General features: G+C 38.8%; 2 protein-coding genes across 4 annotated transcripts in view; one reads left to right on the top strand and one right to left on the bottom strand.

The window, feature by feature from the left end:
• LOC139461078 (colorectal mutant cancer protein-like) overlaps window positions 1–8319 on the top strand; it is a 129822-nt gene extending 121503 nt beyond the window's left edge. For all 3 annotated transcript variants that reach the window (XM_071242593.1, XM_071242591.1, XM_071242594.1), the window contains 3 exons: window positions 532–752; window positions 1344–1446; window positions 2156–8319. In XM_071242593.1, coding sequence (XP_071098694.1) covers window positions 532–752; window positions 1344–1446; window positions 2156–2233 — 402 coding nt within the window. In that variant the 3' untranslated portion in view covers window positions 2234–8319. The remainder of the gene's footprint in view (window positions 1–531; window positions 753–1343; window positions 1447–2155) is intronic.
• Window positions 8320–22372: 14053 nt separating this feature from the next.
• LOC139461077 (uncharacterized) overlaps window positions 22373–27352 on the bottom strand; it is a 73151-nt gene continuing 68171 nt past the window's right edge. Inside the window, exon 2 of the mRNA XM_071242590.1 lies at window positions 22373–25482. Within this exon, the coding sequence (XP_071098691.1) occupies window positions 24151–25482 (1332 nt within the window). The 3' untranslated portion in view covers window positions 22373–24150. The remainder of the gene's footprint in view (window positions 25483–27352) is intronic.

Genomic DNA, 27352 nt, shown 5'->3' with positions numbered 1-27352 from the left:
AATGTGGGAGGAAAGCCCGAAGTGATGCAGGTCTCAGACTTTTACCACCTTGGTACTGTGCTGTACCAGTATGGTGCTGACAAACCTAGAAACGATCAATCATAAAGAAAGTGAGATTTTTTTTTTTTAATGTGTGTAAGTTACCTTATGATAATGCGTAGGTCTTCAGCAACCCATGCTTGTCGTAAGAGACGACTAACGGGATCGGATGGTCAGACTCGCTGACTTGGTTGAGGCAAGTCATCACATCTCACTTGTGTGGATCATTGCTCATGATGTCAACCACTGGATTGTCGGCTCCACACTCGATTATTTACAGACTGCAGTCATATAGCTGGAGTGCAGCGTTAAACAACATGAAAAACCAGGCCTACCAGGTTGAGGTAGAACACCTCATATGTGAGGTGTTGGAACAGCAGCAGAAACTCATGGCCAACGAAGTACAAGGAGGGGAAATTTGGTGGAGGTGGGGCACCCAATAGTTAAGTGGTCTATGTAGAACACCTCATATAAACTGGCTCACTGTTGCAGGATATCGACTGTGACATGGCACCCATGATCTCAATGGCGGAACTGCGGACCAACAATTCGAGTGACATTGCGCAGGACCTCTGCGATGCCCTGAAACGAGAGAAGAAGTTGAAGTCCCGGGTTCAAGAGCTCGTTTCAACGTTAGAGAAGATCTCCCGGAACTCCGAGATCAGACATCAACAGTCAGCAGAATTTGTGAATGATTTGAAAAGAGCAAATAGGTGGGTGGTGAACTCTAGATTTTTAAATTGTGCAAGTTTTTGTTTTACATTGAGAGGACATATGTGGCCACCTTTTTTAATATAATTTAGATATGGAACAAGGAAAGAGGATCTAGGTAATTTTGCGGGTCATGAAGCAGCACTATTGTATTTAGTTGGGATCCGACCATTTGATATTCTAGGAGGGGCCTGGGATTATATAAAAAACAACAACATTGACCCAGAAAATGCCTGAAAAGAATTATTATGCTTCAGACTGTTGAAAAAATAGAAATTCTCTGCCACAAAAAATACAAGATGTTTTTGTTGCAAGATGTTTTTTACAAAAAAGAAAACTTTAGGATCATATTTTGAAAAAAATAACTGGTTTTGCAGCTGTAGCTGAAATATATCCAGTTTCCATACAAAATCACAGAACCCCCCTCCCCAGCCTCCGAAATATCAAATGGTTGGTCCATTAGCTTCAGTGTCACACATGACACAAGAAACAGTTACTTCTCTCATGGCTTTCAGTCAGCTGCTGCCGGGGTAAGTTGTGACATGGTCAGTGGGGAGGTGACATGTGCTACAGCAACATCCAAACTGTTTCAGTGCCTTGATATCAGCTTTTGACAAAGCCAAGAAGAAGTATCAGAGTAAACTAAAGAAGCTGGAGACACAGCTGCAATCCATGACAGAGAGATACGAGACTCAGGTGGGTGGATAACAGAGATGTATGAGACTCGGGTAGGTGGATAACTAGAGATGTATGAGACTCGAGTAGGTGGATAACTAGAGATGTATGAGACTCAGGTAGGTGGATAACAGAGATGTATGAGACTCGGATAGGTGGATAACAGAGATATATGAGACTCGGGTAGGTAGATAACAGAGATGTATGAGACTTGGGTTGGTGGATAACAGAGATGTATGAGACTCGGGTAGGTGGATAACAGAGATGTATGAGACTCAGGTAGGTGGATAACAGAGATGTATGAGACTCGGGTAGATGGATAACAGAGATATACAAGATTCGGGTAGGTAGATAACAGAGACATATGAGACTCGGGTAGATGGATAACAGAGATATATAAGACTTGGGTAGATGGATAACAGAGATATATAAGACTCGGGTAGGTGGATAACAGAGATATATGAGACTCGGGTAGGTAGCTAACAGTGATGTATGAGACTTGGGTAGGTAGTAGATGTATGAGACTTGGATAGGTGGATAACAGATGTATGAGACTCGGGTAGGTAGATAACAGAGATATATGAAACACGGGTAGGTGGATAATGGGGCTATATAAAATGTCTCCCCTTATCGCAAACTAAAAAATAGTGCTCCTCGAAGAGCAGCCTTGAGAATTGGAATAATATGATATGCAAAATTCTAAAGCTTTTTTGTTTTTGTTTGTTTTCAGATTCGGATGTTAAAACAGAGAATTTCCATGTATGAAAATGATGGTGCAAGGCCACCAACCAATGAAACATCATTATAGCATAGGACCACCATCAACTGACCCGATACACATCTCATTGATGGCTTCCTCACCGTGAGAGTTATCTCCCTCATCAAGGGAGTTATCTCCCTTGGTATCTCCACACTCTGCTCACCTACAATTGTTATGTTAAAGGAAGATTGTTTGTAAATTGAAACATGTCCTTTATTGTAAAGTTAGGAGCTGTGTCAAATGTTTGCATGTCATTTCCACGTGTAAAGCTTACATTGTTGATGGATCATTTCGTTTTTGTAAGATAATAATCTGCAAATATGGAAATAACAGATAAGTAACTCTGAGATATTTTTTCTAGACCTGCTCAGAGGCTGGTATTGAGCCCAAGGTCTACAGAAAAACAGGTTTCCCAGTTCATGTTTACACATATGTAACTCATACAGGACCAGTAAGGAGGAAGAGCATTGAATGCTTAAATTAACATGATGGCATAAGAACATTAAAACAATCCCAATTTTAAATCAGTATTTTCCCAAAATACATGCCAAGGACACTTTGTGTTGAATCCTAAATACCTCCCTTCAGACACGAGCCACATGTAAGAATGACAAGTAGACCCTGTCTCATGGTGAGCCGTTACTGGATATCTCACAGCCGATGTCACTTTGGGGCTTGTTTTTTGTGGGGAAGAAAGCTTCACTCCAAACATTTCTAACATTTTTTGTCAAGAAAGTGTAATATTTTCTAAACGATTGTGGACTTCTGCTCCACAATCTGAAGATATCCACATCAGATATAGCCCTGGAAAGAAAGTGTTGGACATTTTGATAAAGTACACATCTCATTGATAGCTGCCTCGCTGTGAGAGTTATCTCCCTTCTCATAGGAATTATGTCCCCTTTTAAATGTGCAGTCACTCCACATGCAGAAAGTTTGGAATGAGGTTTGGAAAGAGAGCTTTTTCTTTCAGTGATTTGAATTGTATGTGAGAATATTTGATATGTCAAATCGTTTTAAGGTCAGTAAATGCAGACTGTTTCATGTTCACCAATTGTTGCAATGTTATTAGTTGATATTGGGCATCATGCCGTGGCAAGATGGCGTTTTCACTATTGAATCTCAGAATCTCTCCGCACCTCCTCAAATTGTTATTTTCAGCACAGCTCAAAATGCTCTGGACACTCAAGTTGGGCATGTAATGGATAATTTAAATCAGATAACAACTTTAGACCACAGTAGAAATGAGAGCCAATCAGATGGCACCCTACACCTTGAGAATCAGGCAACAGCATACAGGTATACATTATGATAGAGTATATGTCTACAGTCTAAGAATGAGAGCCAAGTAAATAGTGTAGCAGGTAGTAGGATTGATAACCAATCAGATCGCTTACAAGAGGGCCAATCAGATCACAGTCTGTGAAAAGAGCTTACAAGAGAGCCAATCAGATCGCAGTCTGTGAGCAGAGAGTAATAATAAGAGCCAATACGAGCTTGTTCTTGACTTCAAGGGACACTGGAATGGACTTGACAATCAGGATAATGGTTCAGAGTGTCGAGAACAAAGCCCTTCAACCAAACGAAAATAATGAATTCTCCCTATTTACAGAAGCCAAAGGGACTTAATTCTGTATGTCTTCTTGTTGTTCGGTATGTGGTCGCGTGTAAAGTTGTATCTGGACTTCCTAGTGATGTCCGCAGACACTGCAGAACTGTCTGGAGAAGCCATTACATGGGTCAACATAGGCCATTCAATACAAGTGGCCAGGGATATGTGGAACATAATCGGAGCAACTTTTTATTACCAGGATCACACATTTATTGAATGTGCGTATAAAACGCTAGTTTGTACGGCTGTATATTGCACCCTATTTTTTCATTTTCATTGTACAAAACCTTTCATAATTTATGCAGTGTAAATACATGTAGATAGATGAATATATGGTATTGTAACACTGCAGCCCCTGAGATAAAAACTATGATGTTTGATGTCTTGTCATGTATTGTATTTTGATCACATAAATTCAGAATGAGGCTTATGAGGCGGCCATTTTGAATCATGTGCTCTTCCTTGCTTGATTTAACTATTATTGTTTTGAGTAAGGCTATATGCTGCATTGTGAATTAATGTTAAGCTTCTTACCAATTGAAAATATCCAGTAATAATTTTTTTTTTTATATTACAGTATAATATCTTTGAGGACGATTTGAAATTTCATTATTTCGGATTAAGTACTGCAAATTGTGCTCGTATAAACAGAAGGTTGATGTTATTGTATTATCATCTGTATCATAAACTTAATGGCATTAGATGTAACTCTGGGCATTTTACTTTTAATTTACAATCTGTGATAAATCTTCTTATAAATTGTCCATAATTTTATTCTGATCATAGATTTTGCACTGGTTTTCAGATACACACAAAAAATCACAAAGGGAGCTAACTCTTGATTGCCCAAGCCAGAGAGCAATGTTTGGAGTTTGTCGCGTGGCTTTGTGTTGCCCTGTGCATATCTTGTATATAATTAGTTGTATGGCAGTCACAGTTGTCACTGAAATTTCCATTATTGCACAATATATGTCCATGAAGAAAATACTGAGTGAAAATTGCTGATGTTGCTTTTAATGGAACACCCATTGGCCTGAAGGATGAGATCTCGCTTTGCAGAGTTGTCCCCCTTAGCTGCCTGGATTTTGGGATGGTGGTTGAATAAAATCGATCCAATGTTTCCCTGATGATGATCCTTGGCTTGTCAGAACCACAACCATGTAAGGGGGAATTTTTCATTTCACAAGATTTGCCCCATGTAAAACTGGACCTTCTTCTCAATTTGTACAATAGTCATTGTCAATCTCATTAAAATCAGATCTTAGTTCTCGCTACCGCTAAACAAAGATCTGAGGACATCCAATTACAGGTAATGTCGGAACGACCTTTCATCCGCCCAATCAGAGCGTCGCAAAAATTACCAGATCATGAACGTGACAGTCGGAATTTGATTTTTGATAATGCAACCTCGAAAGACAACACAAGGTATTTCGAACGACAGTTTCAGGGCTTTATGACTGAATCCATACAATCTAGGTCATCAATTAGCCATTCCAGAAAGTTTGTTTCTTCAGTTTTCAAATTTTTATTCCAGAATTTGTCAAAATATGTTTCAAAGCGTAGTCGTAATGGAATGTCAGCAGATCTTTGTTTAGTGATAGGGAGAACTGAGATCTGATTTTAATGAGATTGTAGTTATTGTTAAATCCTTAATAATTCACTGGGTCAGCTTTAACACAAGTACTTGAAACAAAAGTTATTGTTAAATCCTTAATAATTCACTGGGTCAGCTTTAACACAAGTACTTGAAACAAAACTGTAGATCAAAGCTATTTTCAGAACACTGCCACAATTTCCTATCATTGCTATTGATAATGGATTTTGCTTTTAATTATGGATTTTATTCTGGACACAGAGGCAAGGGGAGGAAACTCCAGACATTAGTTAGTGGATATGATATTACCATCTGGACTAGTCACGATTCTCGGGTGTGTTCTGACCTTAAATTCAGTGTTGTTGCACACTTGTTTCAAAGGTTGAGAATGTGGACATGTTCGGTACCATATGGGACATTGTTTCCAGGACCGTATTGGATGTCATATATTATATAAGATGCCATATCTGGTACCTTTTGGATGGAGAGAATATGACCTGTAGCATAGAGGATGCCATAAGTCCATCGATATGACCTGTACTATACTGCAGAAAACAAACTTAGGGATAATGGGTATTTTGGGGGATATTTTTGTTAGTGCAGACTACCACACAAAATCCCCCAAAATTTTATTTTGTTTAGAATCCATGCTGGTATGTCATATATAACATGCAGCATATGGGATGCCATATATAACATGCAGCATATAGGATGCCATATCCATGGATATGACCTGTACCACATGGTATGCTGTATCCATGGATATGACCTGTACCATATGGTATGATATGTCCCTAGATATGCCCTGTACCACATGGTATGCAATATCCATGGATATGACCTGCACCACACGGTATGCTATATCCATGGATATGCCCTGTAGCACATGGTATGCTATATCCATGGATATGCCCTGCACCAAATGGTATGCCATATCCATGGATATGCCCTGTAGCACATGGTATGCTATATCCATGGATATGCCCTGTACCACATGGTATGCTTTGTCCATGGATATGCCTTGTATCACATGGTATGCTATATCCATGAATATACCCTATACCATATGGTATGCCATGTGCAGATATATATCAGACATATGTTATGGTTATATATTGTGTGTCATATCCATGGATATGCCGTCTATCACATATCCAAGTGTCATATTCTGTCCGAGGTGTCCATGTGAACAGTTAGTTTGCACTAATTCATATATGTTTTGAATACAGTGAGCTTCCAGTATTTGGTATTATTGACTGTATAGCCTCTTGATTCCCGTGATATAAATATGCAAATTTATGCAAATATTGTAAAATATATTCCTATAGTATCAGCAGCTTCGATTTATGTTGCCAAAATCCAACATGACTGACTGAATTCTGTGACACTGCTATACCGAGACTGGATTTATTTTGAATTTTATTTATTTCATTTTTGGTCTTTTTTTGGTCGTATATGATCTCAGAGTGACTTGGATGTCAATGGCATTATTTTTACAGCAATCTCATATCTTCTATTTGTGTGATACAACACAAACTTTGTGTGGATAGTAAATGCATTAGGGCTGGCTATAGATATGGATCCTAGAGATCATTAATCATTAACTAAATATCGATCAATTGTCATAAATATCAGAAAAGTACCTTTGAGCAAATGTTAAAAAAACTCAAATGTAACAACATATTTAAGTTGGTCATTTGGTAATTTGTAGACATTTAAGACATAACAAAATCGGTTGTTTTCCGTCTGATGTTCTCATTAAACTCAGGTCTACTGCTGAACAAAGATCTTAGGACCTTCCATTATAGGTCTTGTTAGAATGACCTTCATCCGACCATTCAGAGCGTCGCTTACCAGATCAGGAAAGTCACAGTCTGAATGTTTTCTGATCATGCAACCTTGAAAAGGTCAACAGGGGTATTCCGAACAGTTATCCCATACAGTTATGGGCTGTACAACTGATTCCATCACAGTCATCATCTATCTTGAAACTTCAAGGGGATAAACACTTGAACAGGAGAGTCTTTGCATAGCTCGTGGGAAGTACTGCCATACAATCTCGGCCATCTCGAACATTCCAGAATGTTCTTTTGTTCACTTTACAAAATTTAAATCAAGAATATTTTTCAAAGTGTAGTCTGGTATTGAATTCGTCAGTTTAATACTAATGCTGTATTGTTTGAGAAAGCTTTCTGATTGGCTAATTGACTTCTTGCTAGTCATTTCATTGGTCCATCAAAGTCCACGAAAGGTTGTTCTGACGTGACCTGTAATGGGATGTCCTCAGATCTATGTTAAGGGGTAGCAAGAACTAAGACCTGATTTTAATGAGATTGCTAATGTCATCATTATGTAGTAAGTTTTTAAAGTAAGCTGACATTAGCAGTAGGACTGTAATTAGGAAAACAGAATGGTAATCTCTGGAGGGGGTGTTATTGTTGTTGAGAAGAATGATTTCATTATTGCATTTCTGTCAGTGTATTGTTTGATCCATGCACTGTAACATCTGGCGAATAGTGATTATTGCCAATAGGCAGTTGTCCAACATCTTCAAACTGGCATTTTACATTGTATACATCCTTTCTATGTACCGTATTTCCTCTATTGTGAGTGTGTTAGTGAGTTGGGTTTTACACCGCTTTTAACAGTATTCCAACAATATCATGTGTCGGACACCAGAATCGAACCTGGCATTTGGTGTGACAACCGAATGCTTTAACCACTGTGCGACCCAAACTCTTCTTCTTCTATTGTGAACGTATCTCTAGGCAGAGCCTGCCTCTATGAGGTTAACACGATGGGGATTCTGTGTGAGCCTGGCCTGGTTTGTACAAAATGGCAGCTTAATGGATTGTGTTGCCAGGCTTGGGGATTTGGTTTTCGTGGATTGCTGCTCATTATATCAATCATAGGTTTGTCTGGGCCAGACTCATTGGGTCGAGTACTCAGTTAAGATGAATGTGGAATAAAAATTACTGCCAGGTGTACCCGGATCCTGGCCTGGTTACTATGGTGATATCATGTCGTTGTAACTGAACAGTGACGCATGACATCAATCACTGGATTGTCTGGTCCAGACTTGATTCCTTGCAGGCTGTCGTCATGTAGCTGGAATATTGCTGAGTGCGGCATTAAACAATCATATATTGTAAAATATACTACTAAACAAATGTTAGCAAACATCAGATAGAGGGTGTTCTTTAACTTGCTTTGAGTAGAATATAAAAAATACCCATGCCACGATCTGCTGATTGTTTCTTTGTCACTGCTTCTGTTTTTTTACCGAGAGTGTCGATGATCATTCGCACTAAAATCAGATCTTTACTTCAATAGGATACCTCTTGGCATGTGTGACGTATGTGTCTCAAAAATGAATATTATTTGGCAGTTCCGAAAGTAAAAAATAAAGCTGCACTTTTTGTTGTTGTGAATGTTTTAAACATCCAGTCATGTCTGATCTCCATTTCACCTCCCCATTGTGCTGGGTCTACACTGGCCTGGGCTCTTAATAGAGGAAATACGGTAAATACAACTTCTCTTGCCTTTATCATCCTTGGTCTTTGATATTATGAATTTTTATGAAATGTTTTCTCACAAGTTTGTGTTATTTTATCGTTTTACCTTCTCTACATGAGATATTAATGCATCCACAGGTGGAACATCGCCTACTTTCACACCGGAACTGTTTTGAGGTGGGAGCTTCTTGCCAAAACTGTCTTGTTATATTGTCATGATTTGCCGATTAAATGAAGGTGCTGATCCGAAGAAATGTGTGTGTTTTCATTGGTTGAATAACCGAGTCCAGCTTCCTCTGTCTGGCACTTTCAGAGCCGAAACTGGGTGGCCAGGTAGCCTAGTGGTTAAATCGTTAGCTCATCACGCTGAAGACCCGGGTTCAATTCCCGACATGGGTACAGTGTCTGAAGCCCATTTCTGGTGTCCCCTGCCGTGATATTGCTGGAATATTGCTAAAAGCGGGGTAAAACCATACTCACTCACTCACTCACTCACTCAGAGCCGAAACTGCATTTTGAGATAATTTAAGAACATTACTGTACATTTGAGCCAAAATGGCTGACCAGCGGCCATGAAAAGGTTTTACAAAATGGCTGCAATGGCGGACATATTGAAAATTAGATTCAAACCGCTTGAAACAATTCAGATGCCCTCATTGGTTGGGACAAGCATGTATAATAAATATAAAATGTATAATATAATGTATGATAAAGGAGATCGGAGGAGATCATGTTTATAGTGTGAGTAAATGCTTTTTGAGAGAATTAAAGAGTATGTTCCAAATTGCAAGGTAAAAATCAGTTTTATATATCACGATAAACAACATGTTGAACGCCACTACTGACTATGCATTCCAAGTGTCATAAACACATTCAGGCCTCAAAGTTTACATTTTTACCAAGTAGCCGTATGGCAACAAGCATTTTTCCAGGTAGCCAGTAGTAAAATCAAGAAGTCAAGCCAATATTCTAGGTAGCCAAAAGCATTTGAAATTATCTTTTATCAAATAACTATTATAATATGTACAAGTCAAAGCACCAGTCTTGAAATTGTATATTAGTGGAACCTTGATTTTTGTTATTTGTGACTCAAACAATGATGCAGTTTATGTTACTAGATTATTTAGGTATATCCTTGCTTATCGGATGAGCATTGTCAACTGAAATAAGATACTAATGACATTATTATTTATGTATTTATGTTCATTGTTGACTTAAGGAGGACTTATACGCAAGTACAATTATTAGCAGACATGTTTTCCACAATCAGCTGTTATTTATTTTTGTGTTTTCAAATGTGAAGCAATAGAATTTAGTTGCTACAAGATTTTTTCAAGGTAGTCATTGGCTTTTAGACAGTAGACAAATTAAAGTTTAGGTCGAATTGCGACCGTTTTAGTCGCAACTTTGAGGCCTGTCATTTCATGAGTAATGGCCATAGATATAATTTTCAATATAGTATTTTTTTACTTTCCAATATGGCCGCTGGCAGCCATATTTGATTTCCAGTCAAGATGCCTTGAACAATCTTGAAACTACACAAGATGACTATCTCCCCACCGTGTTTCACGCCTCCAGTCCTTTTAAGTGTTTGAGAAGGAGATTCTTGGCCATATTGAAATTCCATTTTGGATGCCTTGAGTTGAACAAAGTTGAAACCCCTTACAGAATCAAACATCTAAACTGAATTTCAGCTGAAACCATGAAGCAAGTCGAAAATGTAAAAAGTTTATAGATGACGACTATGGCAACAGACGACTTGGTCTTCTTTCTTCACAGGCTAGTTGGAGAACATTATTGTGTGTGTTTGTTTGTTGTTTACCACCACACAGCAATATTCCAGCTATATGAAGGCTGTCTGTAAATAATCTAGTGTGGACCAGACAATCCAGTGATTGACATCATGAGATTTGATCCACGTAATTGGGATACGATGACATGCATCAGGAGAATATTGAAAAGACCAACGATGGAATGTAAAAAACGGGCTCAACATTCACAGCAACCAAGGTAAGGCCACCATAGGAACTTACACTACCCTGCTACAGCCTGTCTCACAGTCCCTGAACATAGTATTTTCCCTTCCACCCAGTCCTAAAATGCTAAAATCTTAAGTGAAGGAAGTCTCGATTTTCCACAGTTTCAGTTCTGAATCTCCCATCTCCTTAAGTCTGTCTACCCTGCTCACTGCATGGTATTCTAGTAGGATTTATGACATCCCTTCACCTCCCGCAATTGTTAACTCATTCAGCCACAAATCAAATAGAAATGTAAATAACAGTGTGTGTCCTGAGTGTTTGTTAGTTTGCTGTTTAACGCCACACTTAGCAATATTCCAGATATATGTCAGTGGTCTGTAAATAATCAAGTCTGGACCAGACAGTCAAGTGATTCACATGAGCATCGATATATACCCAATTTGGATGCGATGACATGCATCAACCAAGCCAGCGAGCCTGACCACCCAATCCAGTTAGTCGCCTCTGACAACAAGCATGGGTTGCTGAACTCTGTGATGAAACTGGTCTTTATGATAAGTTAATTTGAATGTTTTTCTGTCTTGGTCAATTTGTTCATATGTCAAAATGTTCCAAGGGCTTGTGGAAAGAGGCATAAAAGATTTGGTGTAGACAAAATACAGAGAAGTCAGAGCTCCAGATAAGCTTTTGGTGTTGTGGGTATTTTACCCATGCATTTTAAAATCATTGGGTATCAGTAATTCTATCTGGGTATTAAAATTTCTGTTACCCACTAGTTTTTACACATGTGGTTATTTAAGTTAAATATTCAAAAACACTATTCATCTAGTCCCTGCAAACTGGTGTCTTGTGGGTTCGTAAGCTTTATAGGACTCAAAAATACCACGATACTTCCACAAGAAAGTGTGATGGCAAATGATCATGATGTAACTGTCATGGTGGAGTTTGGCAAGGTTGACGGAATGCCCCTTTATAATTTCAAAATAAGTTGCTGATTTGCTAATCGAATACGGAGGGTTACTTCACAATATTTTGATGATAGGCACAAGTTTTATTTTTGTATCGTATCTGTAATGTTCGTTGCATATTTGATACGCTTGGATTTTACTGCATTTCTGATGCGTATTTTACGCAGATACGCAGCTTATCTGGAGCTCTGGAAGTGTATCTGGTAAGAAGTTAATTATATATACGGTTTACATTGGTTTGTTGTTTAATCTTGTGCTCAACAATATTCCAGCGATGTGACATCAGTCTGCAAATAATCAGTCTGGACCAGACAATCCAGTGGTTGACATCATGAGCATCGATCCATGCAATGGGCTATGATGATATGCAATCAACCAAGTCACTGAGCATGACCACCTGATCCAGCCACCTCTCGCGACAAGCATGGGTTGCTGGGGGCCAATATTCCCATATGTTCTGTATTTTATAGAAATGAGCACTTTCAAATACCAGTAAACTGTGATTCAAAGTTCATGTTTGCACTTGAGTTGTGCCACTTCTCATACTATGTCCACTAACTTGTTCATTACTCCAACGTCTGTGTAACAGCCGGGAATCTTAACAGGCCCTCATTAGCTTCAAATGGTAAAACAATTATCTTTTGTGTGCATGTTTACACAGATCCACAAGTTGGCATCCATGCTGACACATTGCTACACCAGCCCTAGTGGAGATATACTCCTATCTGTTTCCCCTCATGGGGTTCGGGTGGTGGGGGGTCATTACAGCTGTAACCCACTGCCTGCTGTAGGCAACATATTCAGCCTCAATAGCCTCCAAAGATATGGTTTGGTTGGTTTGTTGTTTAACGCTGCACTCAGCAATATTCCAGCTATATGACGACGGTCTGTAAATAATCGAGTCTTGACCAGACAATCCAGTGATTGGCATCAGCCTCCAAAGACTCCCATCAGACTTTGCAGGACATAAAGGAGAAGTACAAATATATGACCTTTTTTCTTATTCCACTTTATCAAATGCGTTACATCTTGTCTTCCCTGTGTTTTCATTGCAATCTTGTTTCCTCTGAGTCACTGTTGTTTGTTTGTTGTTTGACGCCACACTCAGCAATTTTGCAGCTACATGTACATGCCGATGGTAAATAATTGAGTCTGGACCAGATAATCCAGTGATTGACATCATGAGCATCAATCTACACAGACAGGAAGTCTGACACCCGGAGCATTAGTCGCCCCTAACGGCAGGCATTGGTTGCTTAAGGCCAATTCTTTTAACATATATTACATGAATATTGGTTTCACTGTGTTGTTATTGCAGTCTTGTATACTCACGGTCATTATTGGTTGGTTGGTTAGTTGTTTAACGCCGCACTTGGCAATATTCCAGCTATAAGACGGCGGTCTGTAAATAATCGAGTCTGGACCAGACAATCCTGTGAATAATATCATGAACATCGATCCACGCAATTGGGATCGATGACATGCAGCAACCAAGTCAGCGAGCCTGACCACCCGATCCCGTTAGTCGCCCCTTACGACAAGCATGGGTTGCTGGGTCATTATTGAAGGTCACCTATTGGGTTATTGGGTGTCACACATGAACATATGCCAACAAACATCAATAGGTCTGAGTATGTTGACAATATGATTGACAGTTGAAGAACGTGTTGTTTATGCCTATATCACACAGATTGGATGCTCTTAAGAAACCTGAAAAATGGACGACTATTAAAAACAATTAAAAGTGCAATATTGAAGGTGATAGGAAAAGCTACCCAAAACACACGCCTGAATCCAAGCAGCGGTTTAGCCCATACAGTGCATAATATGACAAGTCACAGACAATGTGGCTATAAAATTATTCATTCCAGATGCAACTCAACTGCACACTTGGAAGTTGAAAATATGACGTTTATTATGTGTGACCCCTCAGGAATGACTTGAGTATATTAATCTTAATGTGTACGGAATTCTTCTGAACAAGGGACTAGCTGTGGGTCTATTTGCAGTTCTAAAGTAATTATAAAACAATCAAATTGTTAGCTAATTCAAATGTCTAAAAAAAGGTCATTTACTTAACTATTTTCATTTTAAACGCCACTCCAGTAATGCCATTAAGAATATTCCAGCTTTATGATGTCTGCCTGAAAAATAATTGAGTCTGGACCAGACAATTTAGTGATTATTTCTGTGAGCAATGAGGAAAACAATTCTGCAGTAACACTGAACGTTTTAAGGCATTATGTTCCTGAAACCTATTAACAATGTTTCACATAAGGCCAGTTAATAAAATGTCCGTTTCTCATTAATTTAAAACAAGTGAGTTCACTTTTTTTCACTAGTATAAAACATAGAGGATTCATTCCAAGTTTTTATAATATATCAACCAAGTTCTAGTTCATTGCTATATATTGAACCCTTGTGACAGGCAACTTTAGCTTTGATACACTCTGTAACCTTTAATATCAACGTGGCACTGCATCACTCCCCTTTTATCTAAATAATATCTATTAAAACATCGTCTCTAACATCAACATGATCAAAGGAGTCCATGTTGTTTCATTGTTTGTATACTAAACTGCAAAAGAAACGACACTTCGTAAAAGAAGTGACTCTTCATTTCGGACAACTACAATGCTATAATGTTCTTGTGAGAACCATCCACAGATTACAGCAATGATACCTGTCATCCTAAAACCTGGTTTCTCTAATTCTTTGTAAGTCTTTGAATGGCGCTTGTTCAAGAATGTTGGATCCATTTATTGGGGTGCCGTTTATCAGAGTGAGTGAGTTGGGTTTAATGCCGCTTTTAACAGTATTCCAGTTATATCACGGTGTGTTGGCTTATTGCGGGAGTAAAGCCTGAAGTGATGCTTGTCTCAGACATTTACCACTTCGGTGAAACCCACGAGCACGGGTATACATGGTGCTGACAAACCTAGAAACATAATTGGGGCGAACCGGGATTGGAACCCACAATCATAGGTTTCTGGCGTGCCAAAGGGACTCAACTCTGCACAGAGAATTGCGGCGCCTTAGATGACTGGGCCACCTGTGCCAACCCCGTTTATCAGAAAAGGCACGAGGAAACACAAGTGAATTTTGATTTTCATGGAAATAATTTGCGACGTCAAACCATGGTCGATTAAGCTGCATTTTTGGCAAGCCATGATATCCATATTTGTGTCACATTTTGGCCGTTATCATAAAATGTGGATATAGACTAATGACAAATGAGATACCTCCAAAAAATGCAAAATGCAGATATTTTAATGGGGAACTATCATGACATTTTTTCATAGTGATGTTTCTTTTACACTTCAGTATATAAACACCAGTTCACATATGCACCAGTGAAATAAGTGCCCTTTCCGAATATCTAATTTGCATACTTATGTCATTGAGGTATGACATACATGTTTTTATGGCACAGGATTATGTCATAGAAAAATGCTTTGTTCCATGATAATCGTGTTTATTACACAAGCTTTAACTTTACACAGAAAGTAATTTCCAGTATGCTTTGCAGTTAAGTTGAAATTATTCCGCCAAGGGAAACCTGTTCTAGCAATAAAAGACTTGACCTTGCAACTTGGAATCCCAACGGAAACAATGTACATCTCATTCTGACTGCCAGACCAGCCATTGATGGCGTTCTGCTTTTATTAAGGCTGATATTTGAATTGGCAATATTGATTTAAGACAATCAATAGCAAACGTCAGACCGAGACACAAGTAAGGAATATATATAGGCAGACAAAGGCAACTGGGAAAAGAATATGTAGTAATCGGCTGCACTCTTGTTTTCTTCCGGACCTGATATTGGAAAATATGTTTCTGTTTGGTCGGCAATTAACTTTGACAAAACCTACTGCTGAACAAACGGTAGAAAATCACAATCAGACAATTGACGCTGAAATCTGCATGATCTGTTGTGGACTACCACGGGGTTGAAGGATTGTTTGTGGGCTACAGTACATGTGAGTGAGTGAGTGAGGGTGGGTGAGTAAGTGAGTGAGGGTGGGCGAGTGAGTGAGTGAGTGAGTATGGTTTTACACCACATTTAGCAATATTCAAGCAATATCACAGCGGGGGGGGGGCACAAGAAATGGGCTTAACACATTGCACCCATGTGATGAATAGAACCTGTATCTTTGGTGTGACGAGCGAACACTTTAACCACTAGGCTACCCCACCCTCACGGCACATTGATAGAGCATGTACAGCATGAGCTCCACATGGTCTGAGTCACACTCCATTGCAGTCTCCTGTTCAAAGCACTGAGTGGTTTTACTTATAACGACATATGTCCCCTCTCCTTATTTTAAGGGGCGGTCGGGTAGCCTAGTGGTTAAAGCGTTCGCTTGTCACGCCGAAGACCCGGGTTCGATTCCCGACATGGGTACAATGTGTGAAGCCCATTTCTGGTGTCCCCTGCCGTGACATTGCTGGAATATTGCTAAAAGTGGAGTAAAACCATATTCACTCACTCACCTTATTTTGATATATTTGTTCAAGCGGTAACTATAAATGTGTTTGCAAATCCCCCAAACAGCAAAAAAATATTGGTACAGAATCTGATTAATGCATTACTTAAGCAGCATAACAGTTGAGGCCCACCCGTGAAGATCTTCAGCAACTCATGCTTGCTGTAAGAGGCGACTAACAGGATCGGGTGGTTGGGATCTTGGTTGATGCATGTCATCGATCCCGATAGCGTGGATCGATACTCATGATGTCAATCACTGGATTGTCTGGTCCAGACTTGATTATTTACAGACCGCCATCATATAGCTGGAATATTGCTGAGTGCGACGCTAAACAACAAACAAACCAACCAACAGTTGAAGCCATGTTGACTCTTTATGGCAGATAAGACTGCTGAACATGTAACAGCAGTTTGGATGATAGATGGTACTGTGCAAGTAGATGTACCCATATCAAACAATCAGTAGCTTTATGCTCAGGAAAACAACTCTTAAGAATTTCCAAATTGTGTCCACGGAAACACAAGAAAATAAAAAAGTACCAGTTGAAAAATATGAAAAGGCAAAAGTTGAGCATGTGGTCATTGAATAGTATAGTTTCATGCAAACATATTCATTAGTTTGAGAGTTGTGGCTCAGTCAAAATTGTTTCCATGGAAATGTAACAAAATAGAATTTCACAGTAGCAAAAGGTACCAGGTAAGCTGATGAGCAAAGCGTATGCCAAGTTTCATAAAAAAAAAAATTAAGCGATTTTCAAGTTATGGATAGGAATAGGATGGATACGCCAACACCAACGCCAACGGTGATGCCGGCAGGAGAGACAGTATAAGAAATGCCTTGGATGTGAGGTGAAATGGGGTTTAACGTCGCATCCAAGATTATTGCACTTATATAGCGACGTGCATGCATGTATATGTGTGTGTGTGGCTGGTTGTACTAGTCCGAACTGATGCCGATTTATAGTGCTAGCCCACTGAGATACCATGCCTCAGTTTAACATGAATATCCCATTTAGACACAGTATACTGACTCCGAGCCGACCAGTCCTTGTTTTATCCCCTTAATGCCGAGCGCCAGACAGGGTAACAACATGTACCATCTTTTAACGCTCTCCGGGCGGATGCTCTACCATTAGACCACGGAGGCGGTTTTGAAATGCCTTGGAGCAATCATCTGTACAGAGATATGTCATGAACAAAACACCAGAAGCTATGAAGTACCATATTGTAAATATTCACTTTTATTCAATAACATTTATGACATATTTTTCTGCTGATATTTATAGAATATTTATGGTATCTATAAGTTGCAAGGAATAACCATATTTATGGAGCAATGTATGTGATCAAAGCAGCCATGAACACCACATTGCCAAACATTGGATTTATATGGAAGGTCTAGAATGTTCAACTTTCAAAGACCTCTCAGATTGCACATTCTTAGAAAACTGATCCCAAACAGAATTTGTTGACTCTGAAACAGGACTACACTGAACTTCCATGCCAGTGACACCAATTAACTGAAAATAGATATATATCACTCAACTATTGATAGGGATAAGTCAGTGTTGAAAGTTCAGATAAATTCCAGCCAGACAGGCTGTCTGTCTGTTTAAAATGTTGCCAGTCCAGGGCCAAGTTCCTCAAAGCGATCTTGGCGCTACGATGATCGTAAGCCTATGTTAAAGTATGGGACTCACGATTTTCACCTTAGTGCTAAGATCGCTTTGAGGAATGGGGCCCAGCCATGTTGTCACTGGACTGAAGGAAAACAGAATGATTTATACTCATTCTACTTGAGTTAACAGACTCACATGATGTAGTGAAATAAAGAATTTCACTCGGACAGGGGCAAGTATTAAGTATGGAAATTTTCTGTGATTAGTTAATTAAATGCAACTCTTACCAGAAGTTCTTATCCTTCATCTTACCAAGCATCTTCCCGAGGCAAGGGAGTTAACTGACTGTAAAAGTCCAGTTTCCACTCTTGCCAAACTAGGCTGGAATTTCTGGACTTGATCATAGCACAACCAGTGGCTATTACAAGCAATGTTCCTTCTATGTTGCTCCTATTGACCAATCAGAATTCACCTCTAATATCACTTACATTTGCTTCAAACAAAATGGTTCCGGTCGATTCTATTTTGTAATATAAATGTTCTTACTTTGCAAAGTGCATCCACCTTGATTTAAAACATGAAACAAATTGAAAAATATCTGCTGATGTCGAGTTGGTGGTACACATCCTCTGCAAATGGATGTCGATTTCGTTAAGCGATTCGTTGATTGGACTCTGCATAGACTCATTAGTCCAGCCAATATATAACTCCATTATTCCAGCTTAGTTCGGCAAGAGTGGAAACTGGACTTTTACAGTCAGTTAACCCCCTTGCCTGGGGAAGATGCTTGGTAAGATGAAGGATAAGAACTTCTAGTATGAGTTGCATTAAATAAATGACCCAAAATTATTAATCACAGAAACTTGTCATACTTAATACTTGCCCCTGTCCGAGAGAAATTCTTTACTTAGATGCTTTTTAAGTTAATCTAATCTTTTTTAAATCAGCCAGACCATCGGATTTATATGTTGTAAAAGCTGACCACCCGAGACGAAAGGGGCCCATATCGGACAGTCGGGCAGACAGGTATATCAAACACTGGGTATACCGGTATGCACGTATTATTCGCTATGGGGGCTGATATGGAGAGAGGGGGAAAATGGGTGAGCAAAGGCTTTACACTGTTTTTTCTTTAATATCCCCGCAACATCATGCTTCACACATTGTCTCCATGTGGGGAATCAAACCCAGTCCTGCGGTGCAATGAGCGAAGCTTTGAACACTGGTCAACCTTATCACTGGCTGAATGTGGTTCATGGCTATGAGATGTTGTTATACAAATAGTATTTACCGTATAGCGCTGTCTATAACGCAACCCCCTGTACAAGCCTTCAAAATCAATGTTACTTTCGGAATGAAGCATGTCACTGATGCATAAACAATCCCTACATTTGCAATAAAAACGTGTTTGTCTTCCGCAGAAAATTATATCGTATCCCTTTAGCGAATTCAGGGAAACGAACAGATCAAAACAATTGGATTTTGTCAATATATATTTAAAATTTCAGATAAAAAAGCACTAGACATGATAGTTTACCAATTAAATTAAATTAATTTAAATTAAATCAAATTTCTTCTTCTGATAGGGATTGTTTTATATACAGAGATTACGATGTATTTTCTCGTAAACTAAGCTGGTAGCAGCAATCAGCTGTACACAGGTTTCTCGGAATCTACTGATGATTCGGTTAAAAATTACCCAATAATATAACTTTAAAGAATTTTGATAAAATGATCAGAAGAACTGTATCTGAGACTACTATTTTATCAGGAATAATTTATACCAATATCATGTTATTTTAGTAGTGTTTTACTACAAATATTTTAAATAAATTAATAACCATAAGCATAGGTCTTTGGTACAGCTGATCGCTATTGCCGGATAATTTTTCGTATGGAACAATTTTACCAATTACTGTCGATGCTCCCGTGCTTGCAATAGTGAAATCTGTCAGCGAGTCAATGTATGGCATTTATGATATAAATATATATATATATCTATATCTATCCTCTATCCAATAAAGTTTGTAATTACATGATTAGTTTGCGTACTTCACTATAGTGCTGTTGATATTGTAATTCCCGTGTTTCGTCCTCACAGTAATGACTTTGTGTTGGGGAAAAAACATCAAAACTCTTCAACCCTGTGTATAAGACAACCCCCTTGAAAGCCCCATAATCCTAGGTATGGAATTCGCCTTATACACAGCGATATACGGTAGTATTTGCACAATGAGATGTTGTCATACAAATAGTATATAGTATTTGCAATATAGGAGTGAGTGAGTTAGGTTTAACACCGCTTTTAACAGTATTCCAGTTATATCGCGGCGTTATTTGCACTACAAGATGTTGCACAAATAGCATTTAGAATTGAACTGACATACTTTCGTCATTATTACCGTATTCCACTTAATAAGCGCCCAGGGCGCTCTCAAAATTAGAAATAGGGGGCTCTTAATTTGAATATTATTTTGGTGAAAAACAACAGAGTTGAAAGATAAATTTCGTGGTTTATGCTGACAGCCTGAAATGTTTATATACGACAGATATATTTTTCCAGAATTTAATTGCCTATAATTAAGGGGGCATATAACACACGAGTGCTAATAAATAAGTCTTGTGTCTTGTGTACATTGATGAATCCAAGAAGTTGTGCTATTTGGAATTGTTCACCAGCCAATATTTATCAAATGTCACCGTGGGCGCTTATTTGAGCGGGGCGCTTATTACGTCGAATACGGTATTTGAAAAGTTGACCTCATGGCATCAAATATCTTGTATCCCTATCAAAAGTTGAGTAGAATATGTGAGATCGAAATACAAATCATTTCTCATTTGATTTGGCAAATGGAATAAGAAGGAAGAAAGTAACACAGTCTTTCTCTTACGACTCTCATATGATAATATTCACCGTAAACAACTGTAATATACTAAATGCAAACATTGTTCATAATAAACCACAAAACCGATGATCCCAGGTAATGCTGTGACTCCGACTCTGTAAAGGTGAGTTGGTAATATGTAATATTTCCTTCCCCGGTTACAAGAAATCCAGAGTGATAACAGATATATATTTGTTCAATGCCGAGTCAGCAATATTTATGCAACATGATGACTGCTTGTAAACAGGTGAGTCTATTGGGGTCAATCTCATTCAAATCAGATCTTAGTTTTCATTACTGCCAAACAAAGATCTGAGGACATCCCATTACCGGTCATGTCAGACCAACCTTTCGTAAACTTTGACAGACCAACAGAGTGACAAGGAGTCAACATTATTAGAAGGCAGCTTTACGGCACCAGTTTCAAACTGGCGACTACATTTCGAAACATATTTTGACAAATTCTTGATTAAAAATTTGAAACCTGAACAAAAGAACATCTATGCCTAGAATGGCTAATACATGGCCGAGATTGTATGGATTCAGTCAGAAAGCCTGCAACTGTCTTTCGGAATACCCTGTGTAAAAATTGTTCAAGCAGAGACCATATAATAGATATGGTCTCTGGTTGAAGGTTGCATGATTAGAAAACACATTTGGACTGTCACTTTCATGATCTGGTGAGCGACACTCTGATTGGTCGGATAAAGGTCATTCTGATGTGACCTGTAATGGGATGTCTTCAGATCTTTACTCAGCTGTAGCAAGAACTAAGATTTGATTTTAATGACATTGTGCCATCAACCAAACCACTGAGCCTGACCAACTGATCCAGTAAGTCGCCTTTTATGACAAGCACAGGTTGTTAGGGGCCAGCTCGGGAGTAACTGCTGTATATGAAAAGCTTTGATTGTTTAGCAATATTAAGACAGATAATTAAGAGAGGAAGTCAATGGGAGCTGACTATTTCATGATTATTTCTGTAAGACCACTAAAAATATTTTCATTTCTCATGTTTTATTTCTTTTTTATTCTTTTATTTCTTTACCAGTTCATAAATCTATAAATGTAAATATGATTCTGATGTATTAAAGCATGCTAAATTCCTTGATCAATTTGTACACTTGTGAGCTTTTATAACAAAAGTTAAGTTACTACTAACAGTTTGGAATCTAGTACCCAAAACACAACTTTATTTGAAAAGGACGTTTACTAACAGTGTTTATTTATTTTTAGACACATAGAATACATTAAAAGAGGGCAGGACAGGGGAAACTAGACATTGATTTAACAAGACCAATTTAAAGCCATTTCTTTTTTTGGTTTATGAAATGACAAAATGAAAGTGGGAGCTAAACATTTAGATGAACCAGCAAATAGTTTAGGCATCATGATTTTAGTTAATAAAAAAGGTCATTTTGCCAAATAGTTTGCCCTAAATCAAACTATTATCTTTTCATTTTGACAGCTTGATATCACTATGTCTTCATAAGGATAGAGATTAGATAGACTTTTTTTTATGGGGGGGGGGGGGGGGGGTTACAAATTTTTGGCCCCAAAATTCAGGTCGGAAGATAAGTCATTTTTTAATACATTTTACAATAAATTGTACATTTATATACTTATCGTATCTCAGACTATGGATTTCTCATTCTTCTTTTGATGCCAAGTGGAAATGTGCCTAAACAAGGTTTCCAGCTTCTAAAAAACAATCCACCCGAACACACATAGCATCACTATGGTTACCTCACAACTGGCTTTTTTATGCTGGTCGACCCCCACGCATTTAACACGTGGTTCCCCAAGCCTCATTCTCCTTCTGGGGTTTAATAGGCTGGAGAAATTGTGATGCGGGGGTGGACGGATGGGCATATAACATGTGAGATAGGATAAGTATAATATAGGATCTATAGGATGAGTTATTGTAAAATTTACACATTTCTAAACTTATCCTATCTCACACTATGCATTTATCCCATGGTTGGAGGCTGGGGTGCAAATCACTATCGTATAAAGGCAACAACCCTAGGATACACACGAGGAAGCTGGTGCCAAACAGTTATACAGAACAAATATTATGTATGGTAACACTGACCGGTGTCATAAAGACAAAACTTGTGGATAGGGAGGAAACACTCAAACAATAGTGTTGTGACCCTGATACGTGAACAAATGTGTGAATTGCAAGTGAATTGTGTTTAACAGTATTCCAGTTATATCCCGGCGTGTCAGCTTAATATCGGAGGAAAGCCCGAAGTGATGCAGGTCCCAGACGTTTATCACTTCGGTGAAACCCACGAGCATGAGTATGGTGCTGACAAACCTAGAAACATAATCAGGGCGAACCGGGATTCGAACCCACAATCATAGGTTTCTGGCGTGCCCAAGGGACGCGACTCTGCAAATGAATCAGCCTCAGATGACTGGGCCCCCCGTGCCCCCCGTGAACAAATGAAACACATGAGATGGGGAATAGAATGTGAAACTTGTTCATACATAAAGAAGCATAATTGTAAGCCACACAATACAATGTTCAACTTATAATCGATTCGGTGATGCACTCCAGCCAATCAAAACAACAAGACAGGGGTATCACTATCTCCATGGATGATAGGACAAGCTAGCTTGTCATCTCTTTTTACCAGTCGTCAAAACCATCAATAATTGCCTCAAGGATTGAAGCATTAGGTTAAGACAAGAAGATGAACGATCGACAATATCCACAAAAGGGTCGTCGTACCTAACAACTCACGCAAAAGCGACTTCCGGGGGCTAGGGGTGGGCAGGTGGATTGGTTTTTTTTAGAAGCTGGAAACCTTTGGCACGTTTCCCCTTAGGATCGAAAGAAGAATGAGAAATGCATAGAATCAGATAGGAGAAGTTTAAAAATATCCAATTACACAATTTTTATTTTTGGTTTACTAAAAATGTTTAAAGTAGGTGGAAAAAAATATAGTGGCAACCAGGTGTTTAAGATAAATTTTCAACAGGTTTTAATTATAAATTTAATTAATTTATTGATATAACTAGCAACAGTACATGAGTGTGTTTTTAAAAACGAATACTTATTTTAGGTTGGCAGAATAAAAAAACACAATTTTGTGGAGTCAGTGGATTTGGAAACCAATTTAAAAAAAAGGCAGGTCTTAATTTGAAAAAAAAAACCTTCCATTTCCATAAAACTGAATAAAATTGAATAAATTAAGAAACAGTGAGAGCAATATGAAGGTCAGAGTCGCATGTTTCTCATTCAAAATGTCTGGATATTTTCTATGACTAGCAACAGTTTAAAGTTAAGTGTTTATCAAGACTTTGATTGAGCATTCTCAAACAAGAGTCGGTCATTGAAGACCTTCAAGGGCTTAATCTGTCCGTCCTCCAGAAAGTAGAGGTCGTTATTTGACCTCCTCATATAAGCAGCTGCTTTGCCGAACACACTGTAGGTTAACACAAGCACATCGCACATACTCAAGAAGTACTGGTCAGCAAGCACCTTCTCAAAGCCAGTACATGGATCAATCTTTATTCTCTTTGTTTTATCGATATGAATGATTTCGCCTTCTATTTCCACGTTCTGTAAAGGAAACAGCTCCATAACTTTTGAGCGAACGCTGTCGGAATCGCTTGCTACAAATATTCTATACTTATGATGATCTTTGTACTTCTTGAAGAAGTCCCACACCACCGAGACGGACTCCATTGTATTCCTCACTTCCGAATCCCATGGGATGGTGGGATTCTTACCGAATCGTAAATGAGCACAAACAAGCTTGAAGTTCTGCGTAGGTTTTGCTTTAGCCAAAGCAGTTGTCAATCGTCTCTTCACACGCCTATTGAGCTTAAAGATATTCTGCCACAGATCGGCGAACACGATTGGCCGTGGCTTGGTTTTCAGTTTTTGACGAAATATCGTCTTGTAGTAAGGATTATTTTTCAAGGCGTAGAAGTAGTCATAGTTTGTTGTAAGGTACACAACATCCTGGGGATACACAGCATCGAAGTCAATCTGACCAATCAGCTGTCGAAAGACTTTATCGTTAACTGTATATAAATATTTCGTAGAAAGACCTTGAAGTAATGTTGAATTTATTTTCCAGTTCAACTTCCTTGGGTGGAATAAATTGGATAACACACACGGAGAGGACATATCGACTCCGAACGTTCGGTTTGTCACTAAAGATATAACATATGCCGACAGTATCCCATGCTGCCGATCACCCCATCCACAACACGTGATATTTTTTCGGCAATAATATATTATATATTTCTCACGATTGGAGTTCGTTTTGCGCAAACTTGCATTTTGGAAATGATTGAGTAGAAATCTATCACGATTACTGGGGAGGAGAGCGTTAAGCTGTAGGTGTCGGGATATGTTTTTCAGTTCGACACCGGCATGCTGGGGGATTTGTTCCCTGCTGGAGTTGGCTACCTCTATCTCGATGTCGTTCAGTATCACGGGAGCGTGGACGGGCCCATCTCCAATCTGAGTCAGAGTTTCTTTTTCTGATTTCGGAAGGACTAAGACTTGCACCGGCGGCACCTTGAGTGTGAGGTCGTCGAGGAAGTAGAGGCTGATGATGACGGTGATGATGCAGAGGCAGAGTGATATTGCCAGTCCATATTTGGGTTTCATCTGTAACAAGAGATACGAACAATGAATGCATGACCATTTGATAACCAGGGGCGATATACTCAACGACAAAAGAAACGTGAATACATACAGGTTGGTTAATATATGAAGAATTACTCATATTCAAGAGTACTAGATTGGTTCAATGCACACACGAACATTCTGTCATTTGCATGAGTCAACACTCATTAACGCATCACATGTGTCAACATTAATCCATGACTTGAGATGCACCATTTGTCTCGTGCAAGATTAGCGTGTAAAGTTTGGAAATCATGTGTAGCATATTGTGCTAAGAATAAAGACACCATGGTAGCCCAGTCTTGCTTTCAGTAATATTCCATCTTGTTTTTCTGTTACAATTTTTCTAAAATTAAAAATTAAAAATGTTTGTTTTTTTATTTGTTGTTTAATGTCGCACTCAGCAATATTCCAGCTAAATGATGGCGGTCTGTAAATAATTAAGTCTGGACCAGACAATCTAGTGATCGAAATCGTGAGCATCAATCCACGCAATTGGGATACAATGACATGTAACAAGCAAGACAGTGAGTCTGACCACCCCCCACCCCCCCCAAATAAAATAAAAGTGAACAGGCCACTTGGTCAATATGTAAGTTATGATTCTGGGAAATATTTTGAAACGTTTTTGAGCTGCAGTCCGTAAAACTGAACTGGTCCACCGGTCTTAGGGTTTGGTCTTTGCCGCATTCAATGTATGACATATCCTCATCAAATAAACGTTTTAATACACACTTTGATAGGTCTTCCCTTCCATTCTGTATTTTAAATTTTATAATTTCTGTACCCTATGATATCCTATGTTCATTATGTTCAGTTTTAAGGTGTACAAGATGCTTTCCGTGGTCTGGTGGATAGAGAGCCTGCACGGAGAGCGAAGGTTGGCTGTTCTATTCCCGGATGTGTCATACCGGCATTAAGGGAAAAAAACGCCCACGCACGCATGCACGCAACACACACTTAGCACATCTTCTTTTAAAAAATATGAGGCAAAATTATTTTTTCATTTTCTGCAACATTGTTTTTTAAACCTCTCTACCAGTCCCATCTCCTACACCCCTACCCAGTTATCGAATGCTGGTTCATTATTACACTGACTACGGTACACCAGAGAGAATAGGGTAAAAAGCTTCTAATAATTTTATTCAGAAAGCTAACAGCCCACCAACATGACAACGGATCTGAGGACTTTGTGATTGTACGATGGGCATGGGTGTTTGCACTTTGCCGATATTCCATGTTTGTTCAACTCCGTCGCTTGATTGGACATTGATCAGTGGGATATTGCACTGAGTTTAATCAAAGACAGAAATGTGGGAAATATTCTCAGTAATATAATCAGAATAATCCATGAAAACAAATCAAATCAGATTTACTCATACGTTGCCTTTCAAAAGGGAGAATTATGGCAAGCATGTAAATTGAGCAATTAAGTGAAGAAATTCAAAATTGCATCCATTGAATGTGAGAACTGCACCTAGTTTTCAGGCAACACTTTTTTAATTTTTTGTTTTATCGACCAAAACCATAAAATTTGAAAAGACAACCTCAGAATAGTTCTGGAGGGTTAGAATGCATCTCCAACATCCTTCACTGGTCGTAAGAGGCAAGTAAAATGGATCGGGCGGTCATGCTTGGTTTGATGGTTTGTTTGTTGTTTAACGCTGCACTCAGCAATATTCCAGCTATATGACGGCGTTCTGTGAATAATTGAGACAATCCAGTGATTGACATCATGAGCATTAATCCATGCAATTGGGATACAATGACACTGCCAACTGTAGATCGACAGTGTGCCAGGTATTTGGCCATCCTGTCTATGAAAAAGATGGCTTACGCACCACAGAGCTAG

This window comes from Haliotis cracherodii, unplaced genomic scaffold, assembly GCF_022045235.1.
Source record: "Haliotis cracherodii isolate W230 unplaced genomic scaffold, xgHalCrac1.p SCAF_14, whole genome shotgun sequence".
Taxonomy (NCBI): Eukaryota; Metazoa; Mollusca; class Gastropoda; order Lepetellida; family Haliotidae; genus Haliotis; species Haliotis cracherodii.
Note: the sequence above shows the minus strand (reverse complement) of the source record. Positions and strands in the feature narration are given on the sequence as shown.